The sequence below is a fragment of the Astatotilapia calliptera genome, chromosome 17, assembly GCF_900246225.1.
Source record: "Astatotilapia calliptera chromosome 17, fAstCal1.2, whole genome shotgun sequence".
NCBI lineage: Eukaryota > Metazoa > Chordata > Actinopteri > Cichliformes > Cichlidae > Astatotilapia > Astatotilapia calliptera.
The window spans coordinates 13,787,988-13,812,962 of NC_039318.1; the positions used below are offsets into that span (position 1 = coordinate 13,787,988).

The 24,975-nt window shown below is 41.4% G+C and overlaps 1 protein-coding gene and 1 long non-coding RNA gene across 3 annotated transcripts; one reads left to right on the forward strand and one right to left on the reverse strand.

Moving 5' to 3' along the window:
- On the reverse strand, positions 1–1,547 carry LOC113009542 (uncharacterized). Its single transcript, XR_003270197.1, has 2 exons — positions 879–1,547; positions 1–780 (listed from the first exon to the last, which is right to left on the reverse strand). It is a non-coding gene; the product is annotated as an uncharacterized LOC113009542 (long non-coding RNA).
- An 18,406-nt stretch (positions 1,548–19,953) lies between these two features.
- Positions 19,954–24,403, forward strand: LOC113009168 (amphoterin-induced protein 2). 2 transcript variants are annotated; one of them, XM_026147337.1, is made up of 2 exons: positions 19,954–20,300; positions 21,713–24,403. In XM_026147337.1, the coding sequence occupies exon 2, from the start codon at positions 21,790–21,792 to the stop codon at positions 23,302–23,304; it is 1,515 nt and encodes a 504-aa protein (XP_026003122.1). In that variant the 5' UTR covers positions 19,954–20,300; positions 21,713–21,789; the 3' UTR covers positions 23,305–24,403. The 2 variants fall into 2 exon arrangements, with proteins under 2 accessions (XP_026003122.1, XP_026003121.1); XM_026147336.1 differs by having other exon boundaries at positions 21,707–24,402.
- The last annotated feature ends 572 nt before the right edge of the window (positions 24,404–24,975 follow it).

A 24,975-nucleotide genomic window follows, 5' to 3' on the forward strand; every position in this document is an offset into this window, starting at 1 on the left:
TTCTTATTAAATACTTTATTTAAACAGGTATTGTCACTGGGTTTGACATCTCTTTCTCAAGATAGACGGCTATTACCATATAAAATAAAATTACGTATTCCACACAATCAAAAATTAAGAAAACCAACGTTAAAAAAAAGCAGGTTGTACATTTGCAATAGCCAGATCAAAGGAAGAGCCACTGGCATATAAAACTGTGTCATCTGCATAAAAATATATAAAACAGTTTTGAAGGCTTTGCTTCAGGCTTTGTGCATGTTGACATAAAAGAAAGCATTTGTACGTCATTTGATTTGTTTGGGGAGATTCAGCTGAACACCACCTACTCAAATCAGAGACATTATCAAAGTCAAAGTCAAAGTTAGCCTTATTGTCAAAGACCATATTTACAATCACACACAGGAATTTGAAACTGCAATGCTCGCATGGCCCTCAGTGTACACTAAAACAATATAAAGATAAAAAGATAAAAATAAAATGGGAGCCTTATGTGCAACACAATACTATACAATCTTATTTAAACAGCAGTGTCCAACACAATTATAGTGATTGTGGGCAAGTTTGTGTGCGAGTGGGGTGGGGCAGTCAGTGAAAAGGCAATGGTGGCAGGTCAGAGTTTTGTATGTTTCACAGGGAAGAAGTGAACGCAGGTCTGCAGTTCGTGTGTGAGAGCAGGGAGTGAATTCAGCATCCTGACAGCCTGATGGTCGAAGCTGTCTCTCAGTCTGCTGGTTCTGGCCAAGAGGCTCTTCAGTCTCCTTCCTGAGCAAACTGAAGAAGCTGTTAGACGGATGAGTGGAGTTACCTGTAATGCAGAGGGCTTTCTGGATGAGGTGGGTGCAGTAGATGTACTGGAGAGAGGAAAGAGAGGTACTTACGATCCTGTCCGCTGCTCTTACTACCCATTGTAACTATGGCAAGATACTCTCAACGGTGCTCATAGTTGGGGTTGAGGCTCTTGCTCTTCCCAGTTTGTGGAGAAAGTAGAGTCACTGTTGGGCTTTACTGACCAGCAATGATGTGTTTTTTGACTAGGAGAGATCTTCTGAGATGTGCACACCCAGGAACTTGGTGCTGCGTACCTTCTCCATAGCAGCACCATTGACAGTGCAACATGTTCAAGATCTATTAAAAAAACCATTAGAATGTATCAGTAAAATTAATTGGTTACATTTTAATGGAAATAAAATTTACTTGATTAGTAAATGTTCAGTTTATATTGGCCATATTTTTCTTAATGATTAACTATTTGAATATATAAGCCCTTGATTTTCTATATTTCATTTGTATTTTATTCACATTTATTGCTTCATATTCATGAGGATCAAGAATCATTTACTTGTGTTATACATTTTCTGTGTCACATTTTCAGTGTGTGTGATTTCCAGTGACAATGCACAGTTAGAATTGGTGTAACTTCACAGTTGAGCGACACTTAGTAGTTTTATTACTATATGACTAAATATTGGCTGCTTATATGAAACATATTCATAAAGCAGAGAGTGTATAGAGCACTTAAAGCATCCTATACAACAAATGATATCGGAGTAAATGTGCAGTCATATTCATTTTGTTCCCACTAGTGCTGTCAGTGTTAATCTGAAATGACGTTAACGCCACAACAGGCAAATCTCCGTTATCGAGTTACCGCGGATCGCCCCGTGCGTGGGGCTGGACTGTGTCAACACCTTAACGAGCAAACTACACAGTAGTTCCCACCCATGTAATTGAGCATTGCGTGGCACATCCGACATACTGTTTTACTTTTGCCCATGACACGCTTACCTTCAGGGTCATACGTCACATGAAGACCAAAATAGTTCCACAGGCCAGATCTGAATGAGGGTGGGGGAGGTTCAATTTGCCATGTTGCAACGAGCTAAGCTTCTGTCTTGCTAGCTTGCGCTGCGCTCAGTGGATCTGCGCTCGACAGTGCAGCCTAGGTGGAGTAGTCAAACGCAGATCCACTGAGCTCTCAACACAGACAGCATTGTCAGAAGAAAAGTTGATAATATAAATTAAAAATTTTGTATTGTTCATATGCGTACCGAACCGATAGCACTTTATCGAATGGTTCAATATCGGTGCAACCCTTAATAAATAAAAAAATAAAAAAATAAAAAAATATATATATATATTACCAGAACATTGAAATAAGACATGAAATTGATGCTGCACAAAAACTGTTATTCTTGGGCTTTAGCGCACATAGCGGTACAATTTACATTTTCATTTTAATGAAATATTTTAATGCTTAGTGTGCTCTCATTGCTTTATTTTCATGCACATTAGAAACCTCAACAGGCCTGCCTGAAGTCCAGACAAAAAGCATTTGGAGTATAGTGAAACTAAAAATACAACACAGAAGCCCACAGCTGGACTGTTAAGCAGCTGGAATCCTGTATGAGACAGGAAAGGGACAACATTCTTCTCCCAAACAGTCCAGCAAATGATGTCATCAGTCCCAATTTGTGTATTGAAGTTAAAAGAAGAAGGGATGTTACATGGCCAATTTTTTTGAGACGTGTTACTATCATTAACTTTAAAGTGAGCAAATATTTTACGTTTATATTTCTTTATATTAGAATGGTGCAAACATTTGACATAACTGTGTTATCTATTGCCCCTGTAAGCAAGCATTAAAAGACATCCATGCACCCTTTACCCCCACTCTTGCTAATGTATATGTTGCACTGCCATTGTCATTAATTCTGAAGGAAACTTTGGTGACTGTCATGTAATGCACATGAATTATTGATGACTCTTTTTTGTTCTGTGACATTTAATTCTAGCCTTTCCATTTGCTTCTCCTGCCCATTTCCCCATGTCCTTTTTTCTCTCTTTGTATCCCATTTGTCTGTGTTAGCTGCTTTATAGTCACGTCCAGTTTTATTTCAGTAGTAATGTGTGTGTGTGTGTGTGGGGGGGGGGGGGGGGGGGGGGGAGCTGCTTTGCCTCCTTCCTTGTGATTGTGTGCCTTGCCCTCATAGTCCTTTGTCAGTTGTCAGTGTGCGTTTGCTGTCCGCCTGTCATGTGACGGCCCAGTATCCCTCTTGTCTCCATGTTAATCCCTCTGAGTTTATGCTTTCTTTTCTGGTCCTAGTTGTTAGCTGGGCTTTCTGTTAGACTCTGGGCTTGTTGACTATCCAGCTCAACCAGTTTTGTTAAAGTGACCTTTTTACATCCACCAGCCTGTTGTCTTCAAGTCTGCCTTTGAATTTTACCCTAACACACAGGATAACGTTTCCTAGCATTTCTATGTGGGAGAGTGCTTTTGCAAGTGCTAAGGACACACACATCCAGAACATAAAAGTCACATTCTCACACAATCTATTTGCTATATGATATAGTAGATGTTTGCACCATCATTTAGGGTGCATGTGTACTCAATCAAGCATTTCATTTAAACTACACTCTGAAAGTCAGGTTTCAGTGTCTGAGGGGCATTAACAGCAGTACATAGAGCAGCTAGAGTAGATGATGATGTTTAAGATGAATCACTGAAGGCCAGGGAAATTTTAATACATGGTATTAAGACACTATTTATATCCCTCTGTTTGATGTCTTATGTCAGGGAAATGACACAACCTGATCCTTTCAGTGGTTTTAAATCCGGAGCTGCGGTTTTCCATGATGAATAAATTTTAATTTGTGCATTTATTCATTCTCACCTGGTGTTTAAAACCACAGTTCAGGTTTGGATACTCAGTCCTTGAAGTTTGAGTGCTGCAAATGGAGACCATTAATGATACCTGACGGCTACGATCTACAACAGTTACTTGAAATGCAAAATTTGCACATTTGAAAATCCTTTGGCAGTTAATAAGTGTAAAAAAAAAAAATTGCACCTCATTTCTGCAATTAAGTCCTGTGCTGTTATGTCTTTTTTTTTCAGATGAGGTACTCTTACTGTTTTATCTATAAAATAGGAATGTGTTTCTTGCTGGTGTTTCAGTGAAACTTCAAGGCATTTGACATTTCTGTCCAACCTGGAGACACTTGCTTATTGAGTTGCTTGCAGCATAGGAGTGTGCAATACCAGTCAACTCTGGTCAACAAATGACTGGCTCATAGCCAGCATGATCCTCCAACATTATACGGAAATACAAAAATCCTTTTGACTATAATGTTAAGTACAAGTATTTCATTGAGCAAACGCTATGCTGCCTTCACCAGCATATGAATTTGATGACATCACATTCTTAATCTATAGGTTTAATATGATGTTGACCCACACTTTGCAGCCATAATCACTTCAGCTCCTCTAGGAAGGCTTTCCACAAGATAGTAGGAGTGTAGGAGAAGAGCATTTGTCAGGTCAAACACTGATGTTGGATGAAAAGGCCTGGCTCACAGTCTCTGCACTAATTCATCCCAAAGGTGTTCTGTTGGGTTGCGGTTAGGAACCTGCAGCCCAGTCTCGTTCTTCCACACCTAATTTGCTTTGTGTATTTATGGATCTTGCTTTGTGCAGTCATGCATAGTCTTGTTGGAACAGGAAGGGGCCATTCCCAAATTGTTCCCACAAAGTCAGTTCACCAGAACTAAGGGGCTAAGCCCAGCTCCTGAAAAACAACCCCACATCATAATCTCCCCTTCACCAGACTTTAAACTTGGCACAGTGCAGTCAGACAAGTATCGTTCCCCTGGAAATCACCAAACTCAGACTCGTCCATCGAATTGCTAAATGGAGAAACATGATTCGTCACTTCAGCAATCACATTGCCACTGCTCTAGAGTCCAGTGGCGGTGTGCTTCACACCACTGCATCCGATGCTTTGCATTGCACTTGATGATGTAAGGCTTGGATGCATGGAAACCGAGTCCCGCTAATCTGAAGTCCACAAGTTTGGAGATCTGTTGTGATTGACTCCAGAAAGTTGGCAACCTTTCTTTGATTTGACATGGCTTCATGGCTGAGTTGCTGTTGTGCAACCAGTAGAGTCAGCTCTATTGGTTGCACAACAGCTCTACTCTCTCTCTGTTGATATAAGTCAACATAGCTCACCCAACAGTCTCTTTTTTTCTGTCATAGATAAGACACCTTATGTAGGAGCCATTCTTGGGTTAATACCTTATGTGGTCTCTAGAGGTCACCTTTTTCTGTCTGTGAAGGTTCTCAGTCATCCAGGTCATCGTAGTCAAAGGAGCTTGCAAAGAAAAGCGTCTGGACTTCTTTAAGTTGCTTGAAGACGTTTCACCTCTCATCCGAGAAGCTTCTTCAGTTCTAAGGTCAAATGGTGGAGTCCCAGATATAAACCTAGTGGGAGTGACCCCCCACAGAGGGACAAAAGGACCCCCTGATGATCCTCTAATCGCCTGAGCCAAGGTGTGAAACTGGGCGTGGGTCCCAATCAGCCAGAGTTTCGGGTGTGTTCATTGTGAAACCTGGCCCCACCTTATCATGCGAATTCCTGAGGTCAGATGGCCCAGGATGTGAGTGGGCGTTAAGGCGTCTGGGAAGGGATCTCAAAACTGGATTATAGATGGCAGACAGTTGGTGTCGTAAACCCCCGCCTCTGTTCAAAGATGGTCGCTCACAGTGGACATAGATGGCTTCTTTCACTCCTCTTTCAAACCATCTGTCCTCTCTGTCCAAAATGTGAACATTGGCATCCTCGAAAGAGTGTCCGCCAGTGTCCTGGCGATTAGAGGATCATCAGGGGGTCCTTTTGTCCCTCTGTGGGGGGTTACTCCCACTAGGTTTATATCTGGGACTCTCCACCATTTGACCTTAGAACTGAAGAAGCTTCTCGGATGAGAGGTGAAACGTCTTCAAGCAACTTAAAGAAGTCCAGACGCTTTTCTTTGCAAGCTCCGTCACCTTTTTCTGTTTTGATTATGTAATGTAAAGGTATTTAAGGTAGACGCACGTAATTGGTGTCAGGTGTGTCATTGAGAAGGCAAACAGTTTGTGACCGTTGCACTGTTATGCTAAGTCGATACGGAATAAAGACCAAAAAGGACAAGATACATACTGCTGGAGTTATTGGACTGTTAACGTAATTCATGCATACCTGTGACATCGCGTCACCCCCGTTAACGACCACCTCATTGGCTTCAAGCGTAGGCTTAGCCTCTACAATAGAGTCACAAACTGCTTTTCTTTGGGGAAAAGTTTGTGCCAACTTCGCCGCGGTGTTTTGGAGACTCGGCGTAAACAGGACAATTAAAGTCTGAGTGATCGATCGCCGCGGAGAGCTGAATGCCGTTTGGAAAGTGGAGGTTTCACGAGGAGCGGACAGCTGGACTAGCGGTCTGTCAGCTGACGACGTGGAATGCTTGGCGATTGTTCCGTGGATGTTGGAGAGGACTCAGAATTCTTCATCGGAATCAGTACGGCGCCCAACGCAAGGTATGAGTAGCGCTACTAATAAATGGCCATTTATAAAAGTGTGCACACTTATTTAAGAAGACGTAATTCCAATGCATTGGTGGTCAACCCAAATAAAACTGATTTATAAACAAACTTTCGCACGTGCGCATAAACCCTCAATACTTGATAAATATTTGAGTTTTGGAACATTTGAACTATGGACACAAATAAAGCTGCTGACAGGCCCCCGGAGCCTGCTGCAGAATCAGCTGTGCAAAGTAGCAACGCCAGCAAGGCTGGGACACATCCAGAAAAGGAAAAACGAGTGGTGAAATTGACTGCTAAGGCACTTGCAGTGAGACTAGGCAGACTGCAACGTGATAGAAAAGCTAAATTAAATAAAGCTTAATAATTTAAAAGAGAGTATAAGGTCTCAATGGAAAAAAATGAAACTTCTATGATTCAAGCATCATTCAATGATTTTGTTGGTTTGTGTAATGAAGCAAAAACAATTCATGGTTCATTGATGTGTTTGTTACCAGATGATGAAAAGGAAAAGCATGCAAAATGGTTTAAAGCAAAAACAATGCATTATGATGAGTTCACTTATGAAGTGAAAGAATGGTTGTCAGGTTGCGAACATTTACATTTAAAGGGTGATCATGGTGTTGATGATGGTGTTAAGCCAGAGGACAGTGTTTCAAATGTTGTTGGTAAATCTTCAGACACTAAAAGCTCATCTAGTGGTAAAGTGAGCACAACTTCTTCTGCCAAAATCAAAGCAAAAGCAGAAAAGGCAGCATTACTCGCTCGTATGGCAGTCTTAAAAGAGAAGCATGCTTTGGAGGAGCAAGAGCTAAAGCTAAGGAGGAAACGTGAACAACTTGAGCTTGAAGCGTTGCTTTCTGCCTCTTCTGCAAAGTTAGCTGTTCTCCAAGCTGCTGAAGTTCAAAGTATATCTAACATATCGTCCAATGCTATGAATTCATATTATGAAAGGGAAATCAAGAAAACAGCTGCTTCAGCCACAGTCAAGCCTAGTACACCAGTCAATGAAGATAAACCTGCAGTGCAAATAGTACAGACTGAAAGCAACATATCTGCAATGATCCTGCCAGGAACGGAAATTGAAAGTGAGCCACAAGCTCAAACGGTCATCACAACGCAATTTCACAATGTGGATCCTCCACCCAGGTCAATTCCTACAGCGGCAGAAAGACAGTCGGAGGACATTTGTACCATTTTACAAAGACAAAATGAAATAACTGCAACCCTTGTTCAGCATCAGCGTGCATCGTCATTACCATCCAGGAAAATACCTGTATTCGATGGTGATCCTCTTCAGTACATCTCTTTCATTAATGCGTTTGAACAAGGAGTGGAAGAAAAGGCCAATAAGAGGGACTGCTTGTATTATTTGGAGCAGTTTACAACAGGACAGCCGAGAGAGCTGGTACGCAGTTGTCAACATATGGCTGCAGGACAAGGCTATATACAAGCAAAGCAACTGCTCAAAGAACACTTCGGAAATGAATATAAAATTGCAACTGCTTACATTGACAAGGCGTTATCTTGGCCTGCAAGTAAAAATGAAGATGTGAAATCATTGCAAGCATATTCCCTTTTCTTACGTGGGAGTTGTAATGTCATGGAAACATTGCAACATATGCAGGAACTGGACATGCCAATGAACATGAAAATCATTTTGTGCAAGTTGCCATATAAAATGAGAGAGAAATGGAGAGCGTTTGCATATGATATATTGGAAACCTCTAAACACAGAGCTCGGTTTGAAGATTTGGTTGCATTTATTGAAAAGCAGGTGAAAATTCTTTCAGATCCTTTGTTTGGGGACATTCAGAATGTAACGTCAACAATCCCCGTCTCAAAAGTTGACAACAGACTGAAGTCACAACCAAGCAAACAAATTAAAGGGAACAGCTTTGCTGCTACAGCCACACCCATGAACATGAATAAAACCTACAGCACGGAAAGGCTGATTACTACAACAAGCCATGACTTTACAGTAAAGCCATCTTGTGTCTGCTGTACTCAACGACACACACTGGAGGAGTGTCAACAGTTTCAGCAGAAGAAGCACAGAGACAAAATACTTTTTTTAAAGGAGAAAGGGCTGTGTTTTGGTTGCTTAGGTGCTGGGCACATAAGCAAGGACTGTGCTAAGCGTTTGATATGTAGAACGTGTGGTAAAGGTCATCCCACTGTCCTCCATATTGATAACAATGGTGTAAGCCCTGAATGCTATGGAGAGCCCTCCTCTTCAAAGAATGTAAAAACTTGTGGTCATACAGGGGCCGGAAGAGAAAACGGCTTGCTTTCCATTCTGCCAGTTCAAATAAAGTCTGTTAAAGGTAGTCATGTCATACAGACATATGCTTTTTTAGATCCTGGCAGTTCAGCTAGCTTCTGTTCAGAGCACCTCATGCAAAAGCTAAATCTTGTGGGCAAAAGAACTCACTTCCTGTTACAAACGATGGGTCAAGAAAAGGTAGTCTCTGCCCACTCACTTACTGGTCTTGAAGTTTCTGGTTTAGGCAGCAATGCCTTCTATGAAGGATGCCTGTCACCACGGATAACTTTGTAAAGGAAGAAGATCTGATCAGGTGGCCATATCTGTCAAAGGTTCAAATCCCCCACATAATGGCTAATGTGGACCTGTTGATTGGATGCAACGCTCCCAAGTTATTGGAACCATGGGAGGTCATTCATAGCCAGGGGAATGGCCCATATGCTATAAGAACAGCATTGGGTTGGGTCATAAATGGGCCCATGGAAAATGGTAAATGCAACTTGGACAGCGAGCACCCACCAACAGTTGTAAATAGGATATCTGTTTGTAAGCTGGAGGAGATGTTGAAAAGTCAATATAACTATGACTTTAATGAAAGGGTTACAGAGGAAAAGGGTTTGTCAAGGGAGGACCTTAAGTTCATGAAGATCATGGAAAAATCTGCAACAATGGAAGATGGACACTACTGTTTGAAGTTACCTTTTAAAAAGGATAACATAAAGATGCCAGACAATTTCTCCATAGTTAAACAAAGATTGCAAAGTCTACAACGAAAACTTCTCAACAATGAACAGTTACATAAAGAATATAAAAACTTTATGGACGAGATGATAAGTAATGGATATGCAGAGCAAATACCTTCACAGCAGCTGTCTTGCGAAAATGGAAAGAAGTGGTACATTCCTCATCACGCAGTTTACCATCCCAGAAAACGATCTATAAGAATTGTATTTGACTGTGGGGCATCATTCCAGGGGACATCATTAAACAAGCAGCTCTTACAAGGTCCTAATCTCACATTGCTTGGGGTTTTGCTTAGATTTCGACAGGATCCAGTTGCATTTATGGGTGACAGAAAGGCAATGTTTTATCAAGTTAAAGTTGCCAAAGAGGACAGAGACTTTCTGCGTTTTTTATGGTGGCCAGATGGAGATCTGAGCAAGGACATAATTGAGTTTCGCATGACTGTTCATCTGTTCAGTGCAGTATCTTCCCCGAGCTGCACCAGTTTCGCTTTGAGAAAAACAGCTGAGGACAATAAAACTGAATTCCTAGACAAGGTATGTGAAATGCTGAAAGAGAACTTCTATGTGGACGACTGTTTAAAGAGTGTGGCCTCCACCTCAGATGCTATTGATTTGGTCAAAGATCTTTCAGCACTCTGTCAAAGGGGAGGATTTACACTGACCAAGTGGGTCAGTAACAATCGCACCCTGTTGCAAAGTATCTCTGAGGAGCAAAGGGCTAACGACTTGAAAGAATTAAATCTTGACAGAGACAAACTTCCGGTATAAAGAGCTCTGGGCTTGCAGTGGTGTGTGGAAACTGATACATTCAACTTCAAAATGGATATCCCTCAAAAATCCTGTACTAGGCGTGGAATGTTATCAATATCAAGTTCCATTTACGATCCATAGGGATTTCTTGCACCAGTCCTGCTGCCTGCCAAAGGAATGCAGCAGGAGCTTTGCAAAAGAAAACTGGGATGGGATGAACCAATACCCCAAACCATGTTGCAAAAGTGGAAAGGTTGGCTCAGTGATTTGCAAATGCTTTCCCATTTCAAGGTTAAAAGTGTGTTACTGATGTTTATTTATGTGAATGTATAGGTCTAAAGTAGACTGTATTAGTGGCTCCTTATTTTCTTTGTGATTAGAATTGCCATGTCTGATAGCCATTTCAATTAGGGGCCGGGGTGTAGGAGCCATTCTTGGGTTAATACCTTATGTGGTCACTAGAGGTCACCTTTTTCTGTTTTGATTATGTAATGTAAAGGTAGACGCACGTAATTGGCGTCAGGTGTGTCATTGAGAAGGCAAACAGTTTGTGACCATTGCGCTGTTATGCTAAGTCGATACGGAATAAAGACCAAAAAGGACAAGATACATACTGCTGGAGTTATTGGACTGTTAACTTAATTCATGCATACCTGTGACATCGCGTCACCCCCGTTAACGACCACCTCAGTGGCTTCAAGCGTAGGCTTAGCCTCTACACCTTATTTCATTACACTTTGGTCCTGATCTTCACAATGAACAGCACGTATAACGCTTATAATAAATCGAAGCTGCAGTATTGAAAACTTTATCCTCTGTAATTACAAGGCCCATGATTTCTTCAGTGTGTCCTGAGTGTCCACATGCCTGAAACATCTCGCCTACCTACAAGGTAACTAGGAGGCATCTTAGTCAGATGCCTGGAAAATGTGTGCAAACCACAGTCCCCAACCCAAATGCACAGGGACCCAATCATCTGGCCCACTTGGGGAAACTCACAGGTATGGCTCTGAGCCTGTGGGATACAATCATACTCACCATTCCAAATTGGAAAAAAGTCCAGCCCCTCTCCAGGTAACTGTTTCTAGAGACTGTTTCAAGTGTTTAACAGTTGCAGATATGCAAACTCTTCACCACCACCATCTAAGGTGGTTAATCATATAAATATTAAATATGCAGTATAACAGCACTGAAGTATATAAGTTGGTCTCTTAGTAACAACTTGCATTACATTCAGGAGTTGCTGAAGTTGCTTCCCTTTTTTTGGCTGATGCTCACTACACTACATACCTGCAGACACAAGAAACACATGGTCATGTGATTACAGCTCATAAAATCACGACTGTCATAAATAACCACATTACTGATAACAACACAATCTCTGTAACATCCCGTAAACCTTTTAGAAAAATACATTTTTAGGCATTCCTACTTGGACTTACGACAGTGGTCTGATAAGGTACTGCTTTTAAGTCATACAAAAAACTAAATGCAATGCTAAACAAACCTGCCTGCCTCCAGCCTATCTTAAGCAAGAGTCTTCCCATATTTCCTGATTCAGTAAATTCAGTAAAAGGACTAGATGTTATAGTCCCTGATATTGCATTGCTTTAAATGGAGAAAATTTTGAGGGATGGCTATTATGAGGAAAGGCAGCCCAGAAACTTTACCAGCAGCACACGTCGTTGTGTGCCTCATCTATTTACCCAAGCTAATCTGCCATTTTTGGGGATTAGAGATCTGATCTAGATTATCATATTAAAATTTGGGACACATCGTCAGTAGTGGACCTTGGATTCAACGGGTGTTTCGGTCATTATTACTAGACACCCTCATCCAAGGAGGCCCTGCCAGGGTTGATCAGGCCCCAGAGTCACTGGTTTATGTTAAATTGTTATTTCTCTTCTGTCATGGTCCTGGGCCATGTGGGCCCAGTATTCTTAGTTCTTTGTATTCTCGTATTTCGTTCCTTATTTAAGCCATGTCTTCTGAGTTGCCCTGTTGTGTTGTTCCCTAAGTGTTTTTCCCTTCATGGCTCTCTCCCCCCTGTGTGCCCTCTATGTATTGATGAGCCCTCGTCTCCCTTTGTGGTTGTTTCATGTTTCCCCAGCCCGTTATGTCTGTGTTTTCCCCGTGCTCTCTCTCCTCCTGTCGGAACCTCTGTGCCTCTACATGTCATGTTCAGTTCACCCCGCCCTGTCTCGTTATGATTATCAGTGTCACCTGTGTTCCCCGTGTGTGCCCACTTTCCTCGTTTACCCTCTGTGTATTTCTGTCTGAGTCTCCCTCTGTTCGGCGTCGTGTTCTCCCTCATGTTGTGTGGATCTCCCTGTGTCTACCTTCGAGTACTAGTTTACGTTTTTCCGGTTTAGTTTTGCATGTCCTGTATTCTGTCCTGCCAGCATTAAAGCTGTGTTTCTTAAGTTCATCCCCGTGTTTGTGAATATTGCTATTGGGTCCTTCTCCTGCCTGCCACACAACGTATCATGACATCTTCTTCTGTTTAGTTTGCTACAGTTTATTTTCTCCTATCTATTCACTGCAACTGAGAAATAATACTTAGCTCTTTTGCATTTATGGAGCCTCACTTCTTCAAAGGGATAGATAAGGTGATAGAGAGAAGTAAGACTAAAGGGACAAGATAGGAGAGAGCAGAGAGGAGAGCCAGAAGGGGGGTGCCTGATCTGGCTTCCCACACCTCCCCGCCGGATCGGGCTGTGCACTCTACCTCCCCACTGCCTCCCAGAAAAGGGAAGAAGAGCAGAGGGGAGAAGAGCAGAACATTTTCTTTTCTCTCGCGGTTAGCTGACTGCCTTAGCTGCCCAAGTGATGTCAGCCCTTTTTAACCATAGCCAGCGACTGGTCCTCTCAGCAGTGTTAGCTAATAGATTAGCTAGATTAGATTGAAACATAGATTCTGCATTCTACATATTTTCCAAAATGATTAAAAACCCTTTTATAAGACACGTCCTGTAACCTGCAGAACATCAGAACCTGACTTATTCTCAGTGCCCACTGGAAGTGTGCCATGTTCTTCTCATCACCCTTGAGAGTAATAAGTGGTTAGAGCCCTGAGTGGACAGATGGCCTGTTGAACTCTAGCTAAACTAAAACCCATCTAGACCAGTACTCTTCAAAGCTTGGCTTCAGCCAGCAGTCAGAACCCAGCTGGTGTTGGTTCTAACCGTGTAATCAGAGGCTAATTTACATCAAGGATGCAAAATGGATCCAATGACAAATATTTAACAGCCAGGCGAGATTAAACACCTGCAGGCATTGGCTGAGTGTTTGATTGATTTCAAACATTTATATATAAGTAAAAACAAACAAAATTTGTTGTAAACAGAAAAAAACAAATTAGAAGACATCGAGTTGCCATGATTATCTTTATACACCACACAATCTACATGTTCGAAAAGGAGTAGGATGCAGTTCCTGGCCCGCTTTAATACTGTTTAATAAACGGATCGAATGGTTAAAGCTATAAACCACCTGTTTCTGATTAGACAAAAAACCAAAAGAGATTTATGATGAATATGCTTCATATCCTGTGCATCTTTAACAGCAAGTTATCTGGACATGAATAAGTAATTGGAAAACTGTTGGACCATCCGTCCCATGCATATCAACAACCTACGTAAGTGATCGCAGAGCAAAGATGGACACTTTGGCAAAATCCCCAGAAGCCATCCCCTTTGATGATCGGCACCATGGAAACATACAGTGATTTATCTCCCACTGAGTCCTGGGTGGAAAGCTCATAATTACCAGTGCATTGTGATTAGACTGAAGTTGGGATTATAAGATCCCTCACTCTCACTTCTCTTTCACCTAATCGAATTGACTCATCTTCAGAAATGAGATTTCCATTGATTTCTTTTCCTCTTTCATGTTGCCAGTTATTGAGCTGGACGTCTACATCTTCATTCAGGAAACTGAACAAGAACTCAAGAGGGAAAAAAACACAAAAGCTGTCAGAGCTTCAAGCTTAGAGTTTACAACCTTGACAAACGGATACAGTAAAGAATATTTCTGTGTGGCATGAAAGACTCCATCTGCTAGTGTCAAACTAAAGCACACACAACACAACCACAAACACACACACACGCACACACACACACACACACACACACACACACACACACGCTGTGGTAAACTGCATAGGCAGAGAAAGAAATTTCAGAAGATTGAGCCCCATCAGAATGGAGCAGACCAAATGTGAATCCCCTGCATTATTTATTCACTTATAAATAAGGCAGGGGATTCATACGGTTTTTTCATACGTTCATTTTTTTATTCCAACACTTTACAGATAAACGGAGTTTTAAAAGAGAGGGGATTATGTAAACCCTTTGCTCAGCTTAACGCCATCTGAAATATTCTGCCTCAACAAGCAAATCCTAAAATGCTGCTCTTCTTTTAAAATAAAAAAGAAGCCTAGGGGAGTTATTGTGAGCTGCAGCTGCTTGTTTACATATTTCCACAACTCAGTGCACTTTCTCTGGCGCACATTTTTGCTGTGCAATGCGACTGAGCAGCAATGAAGCAGAGGCTCCGTTGGAGAAAACGCCACAGGCATCTTTAAGGTCACAGATGTTTAATTACAATGATGTTATCGCTAATGAACCAAATTGTCCTTGGCAAGCTGCCATTAACGGCATAATGCTACGACAGCTCTGCTGCCATGGGGCCAGCTCAGAAATCTCAGCAGGCGTTATAATCCTTAAGCTTCCAAGAACAAAAGCAAAGTTTCCAAATTGCTGTATACGCAGGGGAACCTTTACCAGGCATGGGCCTTAAAAGATTTGAGGGTATCAGTCACTCTCACTGTTAGAGATCTCAGATTTCTTGGGTTAATGTGACCTAGGAGTTATTTGAGGAATTCATTTTGTGGTGCAGATTTCCATTTCTTTCCATGATAGGTGACCAGTGTTGGGACTAAGGCGTTAGTTACAGTAACTACGTTATTATTGTGGTAACGAGCACGGTAACTAGTTATTATACCAAAATCAGGAACGCGTTAATTGTTACTGGGATTTAGATAGGCTCGTTATTCGTTACTTCGTGTGGTGGCGGAGCTTCCACAGATTCAGTAACATTAGCAAGTGGTGGAGGCCAGCAGGTGGATGAGGGAAAGGGGAGGCAGGAGGAGGAGAGACCCGAGTGTCAGGTGAACTGAACTTCAGGTAAGAATTTATGACCTGCAGTCTATCCGGGTCAGATATAAACCAAGTTTAGGTGGAGTTTACTTTCATTGTGCTGACTTTTTCGTACCGCGTACTAGCTAGCATGACGGGGTTTCTATACAGCTGGGTGGGTGCTATGATGTTAGTGAACTTTATTTTGTTCATAAGGTTAATTATTAGAGTTGCCAACCATCCCGTAAAAAATGGAATCGTTCGGTATTCAGAGAAAATATCACGCGTTTGGTATTGAGGTGAAAAGGAACGCAGTTTGTCCCGAACTTCAGCTAGAATGAAAAACAGACAAAGCTGGAGTTATTCCGTTTCTTTACTCTGCAGCTGCCTCTTCTTCTCTCATTCTCCCCCTCCGTCTCCTGTTGCTACTTCAATCATGAAACTGATCAATGATCAGCTGATCGGCTTTTCTCTCTCTCTTCTGTTTGTTTATCGCCCACTTTGCGCCAGAAAGAAGAAACCAGCTGTGGTTGTTTTAAACAACAGCAGCACGTTTAAGCTTGATCAGCTGTTGTTAGAATTTATTTAATATTAATTTCTGGTATCAGCTGACGTTTGCTGGAGCCACAGCTGTAAAGCTGCTGGTCATGATGTCAGTTTGGTTATGTGGTGAGAGGGAAACATGAAGATGAAACCAGGAGATGTCCTTACTGAATCATCAGAGCTGTGATGGAGAAACAGGTTTACCTTTTAGATGACATGAATGAGTTGAAAGGAAGTTATGAACTGTTTCTGAGAAATAACACCAGGATCCTTTTTTTACGTAGCTGGCAGCTGTGCAAGGGCGGGTCTAGCAAAGTGTTGCCAGGGGGGCCAAGTAGGGCATTGACAGGGAAAGGGGGACACAAAGAAGTACTTTTCTTTCTTATTCTCATTTAAAATATCTAGCTTTTAATAAATATTTATCTGAATCTTACAACAAACGATTGATAGATTGATACATATATACCATCAAGACAGTGTACATCACTGTCACAACAGCGTTTGTTTTTATTCAAAGGCTTTAGGATTTTTCCTATAATGGCGGGCCGGTCAGTCAAAACGCCCGGGCTGATTTTTTGTCCCAGTCCAGCCCTGTAAGCAGCTCGTCTGCAGTCTGGTGTTACCTACATCTTCCTATTCAGAAGGCAGAATTTCCGAGTTCTGAGTACAATCGAAAGCACCACGACTGCAGTTTTTGTGTTGGATGTAAAAAGCGCACATGATGCTGTGACGTAGGCTAGAATCATGTCGACGATCAACGACGGTCCAGGCGTGGGATTTCTCTTGTGGAAATATGCATATTATTTTTTCCTTTCTATTGGTAGGTGGCACAGTGCACTTGTGGCAAGTAAGCAAGCTAGAAGACTAGCAATCTCGCTGGGTATCCAGTTACGGAAGCAACACATTAACAAGAGAATTCTGAGTAAAACCAAAGTTACTTTCCCTAGTAACTAGTTACTTTGAAAGTAACGGGTATCTTGAAGTAACTGAGTTACTTTTGATAGAAGTAACTAGTAATGTAACTAGGTTACTAATTTAAAGTAACTTACCCAACACTGCAGGTAACTGATGAAGAATGAGTGTTGGGCACCACTGAAGCATAGAATTTGGGTCTAAAACACACTCTTTGAAGTTATTAGAAGATACTGATTTTACTTTTGCTTCTTAGGCAAACTGAAGTTTTCTGTTGTGGGCAAACAATGCAAGGAAGGCCTGATTTACTCTCTGAACTATACTTTCAAATGATTTCTATCTGTAGTCAAAAGTTATAAAAAGTTGGACAGCAAGTTACCGCTTACTATCCAACTTCAGTTGCAGGATGGTTTATATAAATGTCATGGTCCCTGTGCCTCATCAGCTGATCCCGTATTAGGCAACATGTATTTTTGTTGTTTTTGCTCTTTCTCTCTCTCTCTCTCCTGCCGGGGCGGTTCTCATTATGGGCTCCCGCCCCTGGCCCACGCACCTGCCATCTCCACACCTGCTGCCTATCTTCGTAATCCTGAGCACGGTGCTACTCGTCGCTGGATCGTTGAGCTATCAGTGTCAGTCCCCCTGCAGTCAGAAAATTAGAATCTGTGAGTTTCTTTCTGTCAGTCTGTTTCTAACTGGAGTTTCTGTGTACAGATCTTTCCTGGACCCGCCTGCGAGCCAGTGTGTGGCGTGTACGACCTTGTGGTGGAGAGAGGAGAGAAATTTGGAAACGTTTGGAGTCTGTTCAATCCCCCTCCTTTTCCCTCACGGACCCTGGAACCCTGGACCTCCTCCCTTCCCCCCACTTGCACATGTACATATTATCACCTGGTGTTGTCTTTTTGTAAATAAATTCACTGTCTTCCTTGCAAGGATCTCTGGTCTGCACATGAGTCCATTTACACCCTGTGACAGTAAAAAGACAAACTCAAAAGAGCATACGCAACAAGAAAAGCTCTCCTGGTCTGTGTGCGGTAGAGTAGAAACACAATCAAACATGGACACAACTCACGTCAATACTCAGGTATTGTATAGATCACTTCTACCATGATCACCCTGTTTGTTGTGAGAGGAATACATTACTTGCAAAATAGGTAATGCATTATATAAGAACTAACATAAAGTGTCATGTAGTGCTAATCTGTTATGATATTTCAGTATTTATTAGTAAAACCACTAATAAACTTGTCATAAATGTGAATATTCTTAACCATCCTGGTTTACTTTGGTATAACTGTGACATAAACATATGCCAGTAAACACACTGATTAATTGGTTAACGATTACTGAATAAACAATAGCTATACTTCTCACAGTGTATAGTGTTACACAGGTCAAAATTCAAAATAGTCTTGAACGATAAATCCATTCACACTCACATTCACAGCTACAGCCAGTTTAGAATCATTAATTAACCTAACATGCATTTCTTTGGATGTGGAGGGAAGCTGGAGGACCTGGAGTAAACCCACTCAATTGCTGGGAAAACATGTAAACTTCACACACAAATGTCCCAGCTGGTTGGTGGATTAGAAACCAGGCATTCTTGCTGTGAGGCAACTGTGCCACCCCTAGTTTTATAACAACTGATTTCACAAAAATCACCAAATATCACTGTTTATGTGCAGCAGCCAAAGCTGAAAGCACAACAGGGATGTCTTATCCAGTTTTACCTTCTACTGGCTGTGATAAAAAATGGGAGCCACTTTTAAAGAGAGGAGGTCAGGGTGGATGGACGAGTTGACAAAACACTGGGCAAGTGCAGATAAAGGAGATTGTTTCCCATATCGAATCAGCATTGGTTTAACTACAATTTCCATAAGTCTTTCTTGAAGTAGGTTCTTTTGGGTTCTTTTATTTTTTTTATTTGTTTTATGGGGGAATGGGGAAGAACAACTCATATTAATTTTAGTGATCATTAGGACATGCAGCTGAATTAAAAATTATGTAAACAGATTTAGTTTAGCCCAGAAGATGGTAAACAATTTATTTTAAAATTGACATATTTTCTGTGATAACAAATAGATTATCACCAGTCAGTTAAAACTCACTGAAAAGTCCTGTGAACCTCTTCTGTGCACATGTGCCCAACAACATGACTTTTTGGGAGTAGGGGCAGGGTGACACCATATCTGCTATTACAGGAATCTCCCATAGCCCTCAGAATTCTTTGAGTGCCATGTCTCCTACATTGTTAACCTGGGTATCAGCTGTTAAATGCTGGGCAGGTGGTGTACAGAAGGTCCACAGCTTTTCTATTATTATTTCTCTTAGGTTTTGGCACTTGCTTGCATTTAACAGCTCACAGAAACAATTGACATGTGATGGGTTCAACATATCATTTGGGAATGGAAAAACTTATGAGGTTAACCAACAGGGAGCTATTCGGAGTAGTATTTATATGGTGACAAATCACAACAACAGTCATCTCAAGGTAATGTATTGTATTGTAAGGTAAAGCTCCTACAATAATACAGACAAACCCCAACAATCAGATGGCCTCCTATGAGCAAGTAGTTGGCAACAGTAGAAAGGAAAAACTCCCTTTTATCACGAAGAAACCTCCAGCAGAACCAAACTCATGGAGCCATCTGCTCACGGGAAGAAGACAGGACAAAAGACATGCTGTGAAAGAAAGGCAGAGATTAATTACAACTAATGATAAAATGCAAAATAATGTATAAACACATAAAGAGGTGAGTGAAAAAGAAGTGATCAGTCCGTTAAAGGAAGCCCCTAGCAGCCTGGGCCTATTGAAGCGTACCTCTGGGAGGGTTCAGGGTCACCTGATCCAACCCTAAATAGTCCTGAAGAGGGCTTTAAAACTTACCTATTACATTTCTAATACTACTTTCCAAATTCTGTAAAACCCAAATATTGAGCTACATTTTGTCACTTTTCACAATACACATGCAATTTGAGCCATGTTTAAAATATTATTGCAAATGGATAAACGGGAAAACGGGAAATAACGGGAAGTATTAATGGAAAATCCTGGAAATACTTTGATGATCGTCTGATCGCCTTTTAACTGAAACAATAAAATCTAAAATACTAGTCTACTTTTATTATTATTGTTATTGTTATGATTGACTTATTGAGCTGCACTCACCTTCTGATAAATTAGGCTATAAAGCAGTGGATTTGCAGAGTGTGTGGTGCTGATGCTGTCCTCTCTGCCTCTGCCGCACCTTCTCCCTCTCCTTCTCCTTGCAGGGTGCCCTGTCTCCTCCTCTTGGCATCATCCACTCTCGCATCGTCGCTGTATTGGCTGCTGTTTTGTGTTTCGTGTTTACTCGCAGGACGACCCCTCCCACGGTGACATGTAACCCGAGCTTCAGGTGAACAATTCTGCTCCGGCACCTCTCCGTGGATTGCTCAGAGGGTTGAAAACGATGCGCTTTGCTGCGAAAAGCTCCAAGTTGCTTTTGAAAGACTCGTGAAACATGACCCGGTCGCCCCCCAAAAGAGCGGGTCTGGATAACGGCACGACGATTTGAACGGGCAGCGATGTGGATGTAAAGGTGAGCTGGGTTTATGCTGTGCGTCTGCGTTTTGGTTCCTTCAAAGTCGCAAAAAAGCCGGTTAATATTGTTCTGCTGAGCCGTGTGTGGGGGAAAGAGCAGGAAGGACAAATAACTGATTAACTCAGGCGAGCATTGTAGATGAATAAGTATGGCAATAATGTAGACCCACGGTCACGTTTCTATATTTTTAAACTATCTTTTTCAAGTTTTCTGTGCATTTAATATAGTTTTTGCAGTAATTCTTTAAGATTTGTAACTAAAAATCAGGTTTTTGTTTAAGTAAAAGAAAATCTTATTTAGAATACATATTTGTAAGGCTTGATTATGGATATGCATTTAAACGTATATCCAAAGTAGCTAAATACATTTCTGTAACAAATAATAAATACAAAAATACAAGTGAACGGGATTATTTTCTTCACTTGTTTATTTCTGAGTTAAAACATGTCTGGGTTTTCAAATTGAAATTAGGTTTGCAAAAGGTGGCACAAGAGCCTGTAAACACAGAATGATTGGCACTGCAGCGTAAGAAATTATTTAAATGTTTGTTGATTATCACATTAATTTCTGTCAGTTGTTTAGTGATTGCTTGGCTGTCTCCTTTCTGAATTGACTTCATTTATTTTTTTTTCTCCCGTGCCTCTCTGGTATTAATCCGCTCTTGCGTTACTGCTCATTTCTTTAAATTACCATTATGAGAGAAATTTATCAGGGAAAACAGCTGCTTATGGTGATTTGAAGAGTTGTGTATCCGAATTATTCAATGACTCTTGATTAACATAATAATTAATAATAGTTCTGACTTATTCTTGGTGTTTATATTATCTGGTACCTTGTTTTCTGAATGGATGAAAAGGTCTACATAGATTTACTGATGCATTTGTTAAAATTGAGGGGGCAAGTAGAAAGTAGCAATTGGAAAAAAACATATGCTAATCTGTTTTCTTTATGTGTACAATGTGATACTAACCTGTAAACAGATGCATTATTACAAAAGATGTGGTCTTGTGAGCAGTGAAGTAAGCAGACTGTATTTGTATTGGTGGGGAATAGGGGAGGAGTGTTACTGCTGTGCACATATCAGGTTACACTTGTTCCAGTCTTTACTTCCAGTTGTCATGTATGGGTGATGCCAGCAGCAATCATTGTTGTATTCAAATGTGGATTATAAATTATTTTTAGAGTTGCATGCATGTCATGCCTTTACCTATTTTATCCATTTCCTTAAACAGTCTTACTGTGTGTTCCTCTTGTCATCTCGGTGCCTTTAAAAAAAAACTTTAAATAGAAAACACTTTTATTCTGATATCGTCATCTACTATGTGTATTTTTATTCTCAGGTAGTATAATGCATTAATTTCCATTGTCTTTCTCTTTCACTTTTCTTGTTTTGTCTCTTCAAGCTGTAGACTGAGGATTATATAAACCTGACATGTGTACACCTAATGAGACGGTAACCTGAGGTCCATCCTGAGGAAAAACCAGGATGCATTCCATTACCTTGGAACTTTTAGGCAAGACCAATGTCAGGGGTTGCTGCAATCCCTCTGCTGCAGGAGTGCTGTTCCTGCTGTGTCTTGGCTTCCCTCCCTCTATGGCCGCTTGCCCACCTTCCTGCCTTTGTGCCAGTGATATAATTTCCTGCAGCGGATGCAATCTGTCTGTGGTGCCCTTTGATCTACCAGGTTATGCCACACGGTTGGACCTTAGCCACAACAGACTCACTGCCCTGCATGTGGGCTGGATTTCCCAACCGCTGCAACGGCTCGTTACGCTGATTCTCGGCAAAAATTTCATAAGAAGCATTGACGTGAACACCTTCAATGTGACACCACATCTCCTCCACTTGGACCTCTCGTCCAATCAGCTGACAGTGCTGAACTCATCCATCTTCAGTGGGTTGAAAGAACTGAAGGAGTTGCTGCTGTTTGACAACCAGATTATTCAAATCGATCCAGGCGCCTTCAAGGACCTCTGCAACCTACAGAGGCTCTACCTCTCTACAAACAGGCTGTCAGTCTTCCCCCTAGTCATTTATGAAGAACCCGAGGGACCTCTAAATCTGACATTTCTAGACTTGTCATATAACAGACTGACTAAGGTGCCTGTCCAAAGCCTCCTGTCCCTCACTCGCCAAAGAGGAATTTATTTGCAGGAAAACCCTTTAGTCTGTGACTGTGCGTTGCTTGCCTTGCTGGAGTATTGGATGTGGAAACAGTATCCCCCTCTACTGGATTTCAGAGGTGACTACCCATGTAAAAAAGGAGCAAAGTCAGGAGTTCATTGTAAGGAGCATGAAATGTCAGCTATGCCCCTTGAGACACAGATCTACCAAGTAGAGCCTGGTCAGTGGTTAAGAGTGCCATGCCCAGGGTTGACTTTGCCTGCTCAGGAGGGGCTTGTGGTGTTTTGGGTCACCCCTACAACGGTACTGAATTCCTCAAACAGTGATCTAAGTGCCCGCCTCGCAGTTCTTCCCAATGGCACCCTTGAAGTTCGAGAAGCGCTGACGGAAGATTCTGGAACATATGGGTGTGTCATACCCCGTGGACATAACTACAATCCCAGTCACTCTCTGGAGGTCACAGTGGTAGTTGGAAATTTAAGCATTACCTCCGCCAGCGGTTCAGCGCATCGCAATAGTGCAGAAAATTTCAACACTGCATTTACCACACTGGCTTCTTGCGTGGTCAGCATCATATTGGTGCTCCTCTACCTCTACCTCACCCCCTGTCGGTGTCGGGATGGCCGCGGCGGGGACTCGAGAGGCTGCGGCGGACGAGCCATCATCCTGTGTTCAGACCCCAGAGATGTGGAGACAACACAGCAGCGGTCAAATGGGAAGAAGGTGGTTTTCTTAGAGCCTCAGACCGAAGACTCTGACACTGGCTGCACCAAAATTGCAGCAGTTAACTTGAGTCATGTCACTTCTGAGGGCATTCTTAAAAATGGAAGTAGGACAGTGGGACAGCCCCTCACAGACCCCACTCACATGGCATAGCAAGAAAAAGAACCTTTTGCACATTTCTGTACAGCATGAACCCAAGTTTTTTTTTCTCACTGTCTTCTTTCAGTACATCATGAAAAAATCCATTTGATGTGAGTACTGCACAGTGATTCTTGTGAAGTAGTTATGCACTGTGGGGTTTGGGTGTTTGGTCTAAAGCAGAAAATGCAATCCTTTTGTGGGCAGAATTTCAATTATGTCTCGACTGTAAGTGGTGTCTGTTTTTTTAATATTAAGAGTTCATATGGAAATTTCAGTGTTACCGCAGGAAATTGTTACAGCAAAGATCACAAAGATAGAAATGTGGGTGGGTTTTTTATATTGGGCCGAGAGAAATATTCACACCTGATGTGATGAGCTGTTAGAGGCAGTGGCGGCTGTTGGGTATTGTGCTTGCATTTTCAATGCATCATGACCATTCTTTTAGCATCTGTCTTGTACCGTGGGGCATAGTGTCTTTGAAACATGCCAGTCGTACTTGTGAATTTATCTTAATGTTGTTTAACAATGTTGTGCAGATGAAACTATGTCTGCCATTCACCTTTAAAATCTATATGAATCTGTAAAAATTTCTTCTTAGACTAAAATACACACAAAACCCATTGTTTTGCTATTGTTGCAGAAAAAAAACACTTGATGAACTGTTACAGGGGTGGTTTACTTCAAGAAGAACACATTTCCAAAATACACCATGATGATATATTGTTGTTATTGTCATGGCTTTTGTAAATAAATGATGGATGTAGCTAAAAGTATGTCATCCGTAGATTTGTGGTCTGCCATTTTGGGGTGGGGGAAAAAAATCTATACGGCACAGAATCACGTGTATGTACTGATATAGGGACACCAAATATTGACATTTCAAATGAAAATCAATAAATAATGAATATATTAAAATGTTCTGGGAATACTACTCTACCAACAAGAGGGCTCGTGTCCTTCACCACCATCCCGAGACAAAATTAGCCGAACAAACTTACAATAAATCCGTTCAACCAAAAAAACATCCAACATATAATTCTATAATTTCCAACTTGACTCCATTCAATTGAAGACTGAAAGCAAACTGACTCTGCATTACAGGGAGTGCAGAATTATTAGGCAAGTTGTATTTTTGAGGAATAATTTTATTATTGAACAGCAACCATGTTCTCAATGAACCCAAAAAACTCATTAATATCAAAGCTGAATGTTTTTGGAAGTAGTTTTTAGTTTGTTTTCAGTTTTAGCTATTTTAGGGGGATATCTGTGTGTGCAGGTGACTATTACTGTGCATAATTATTAGGCAACTTAACAAAAAGCAAATATATACCCATTTCAATTATTTATTTTTACCAGTGAAACCAATATAACATCTCCACATTCACAAATATACATTTCTGACATTCAAAAACAAAACAAAAACAAATCAGCGACCAATATAGCCACCTTTCTTTGCAAGGACACTCAAAAGCCTGCCATCCATGGATCCTGTCAGTGTTTTGATCTGTTCACCATCAACATTGCGTGCAGCAGCAACCACAGCCTCCCAGACACTGCTCAGAGAGGTGTACTGTTTTCCCTCCTTGTAAATCTCACATTTGATGATGGACCACAGGTTCTCAATGGGGTTCAGATCAGGTGAACAAGGAGGCCATGTCATTAGTTTTTCTTCTTTTATACCCT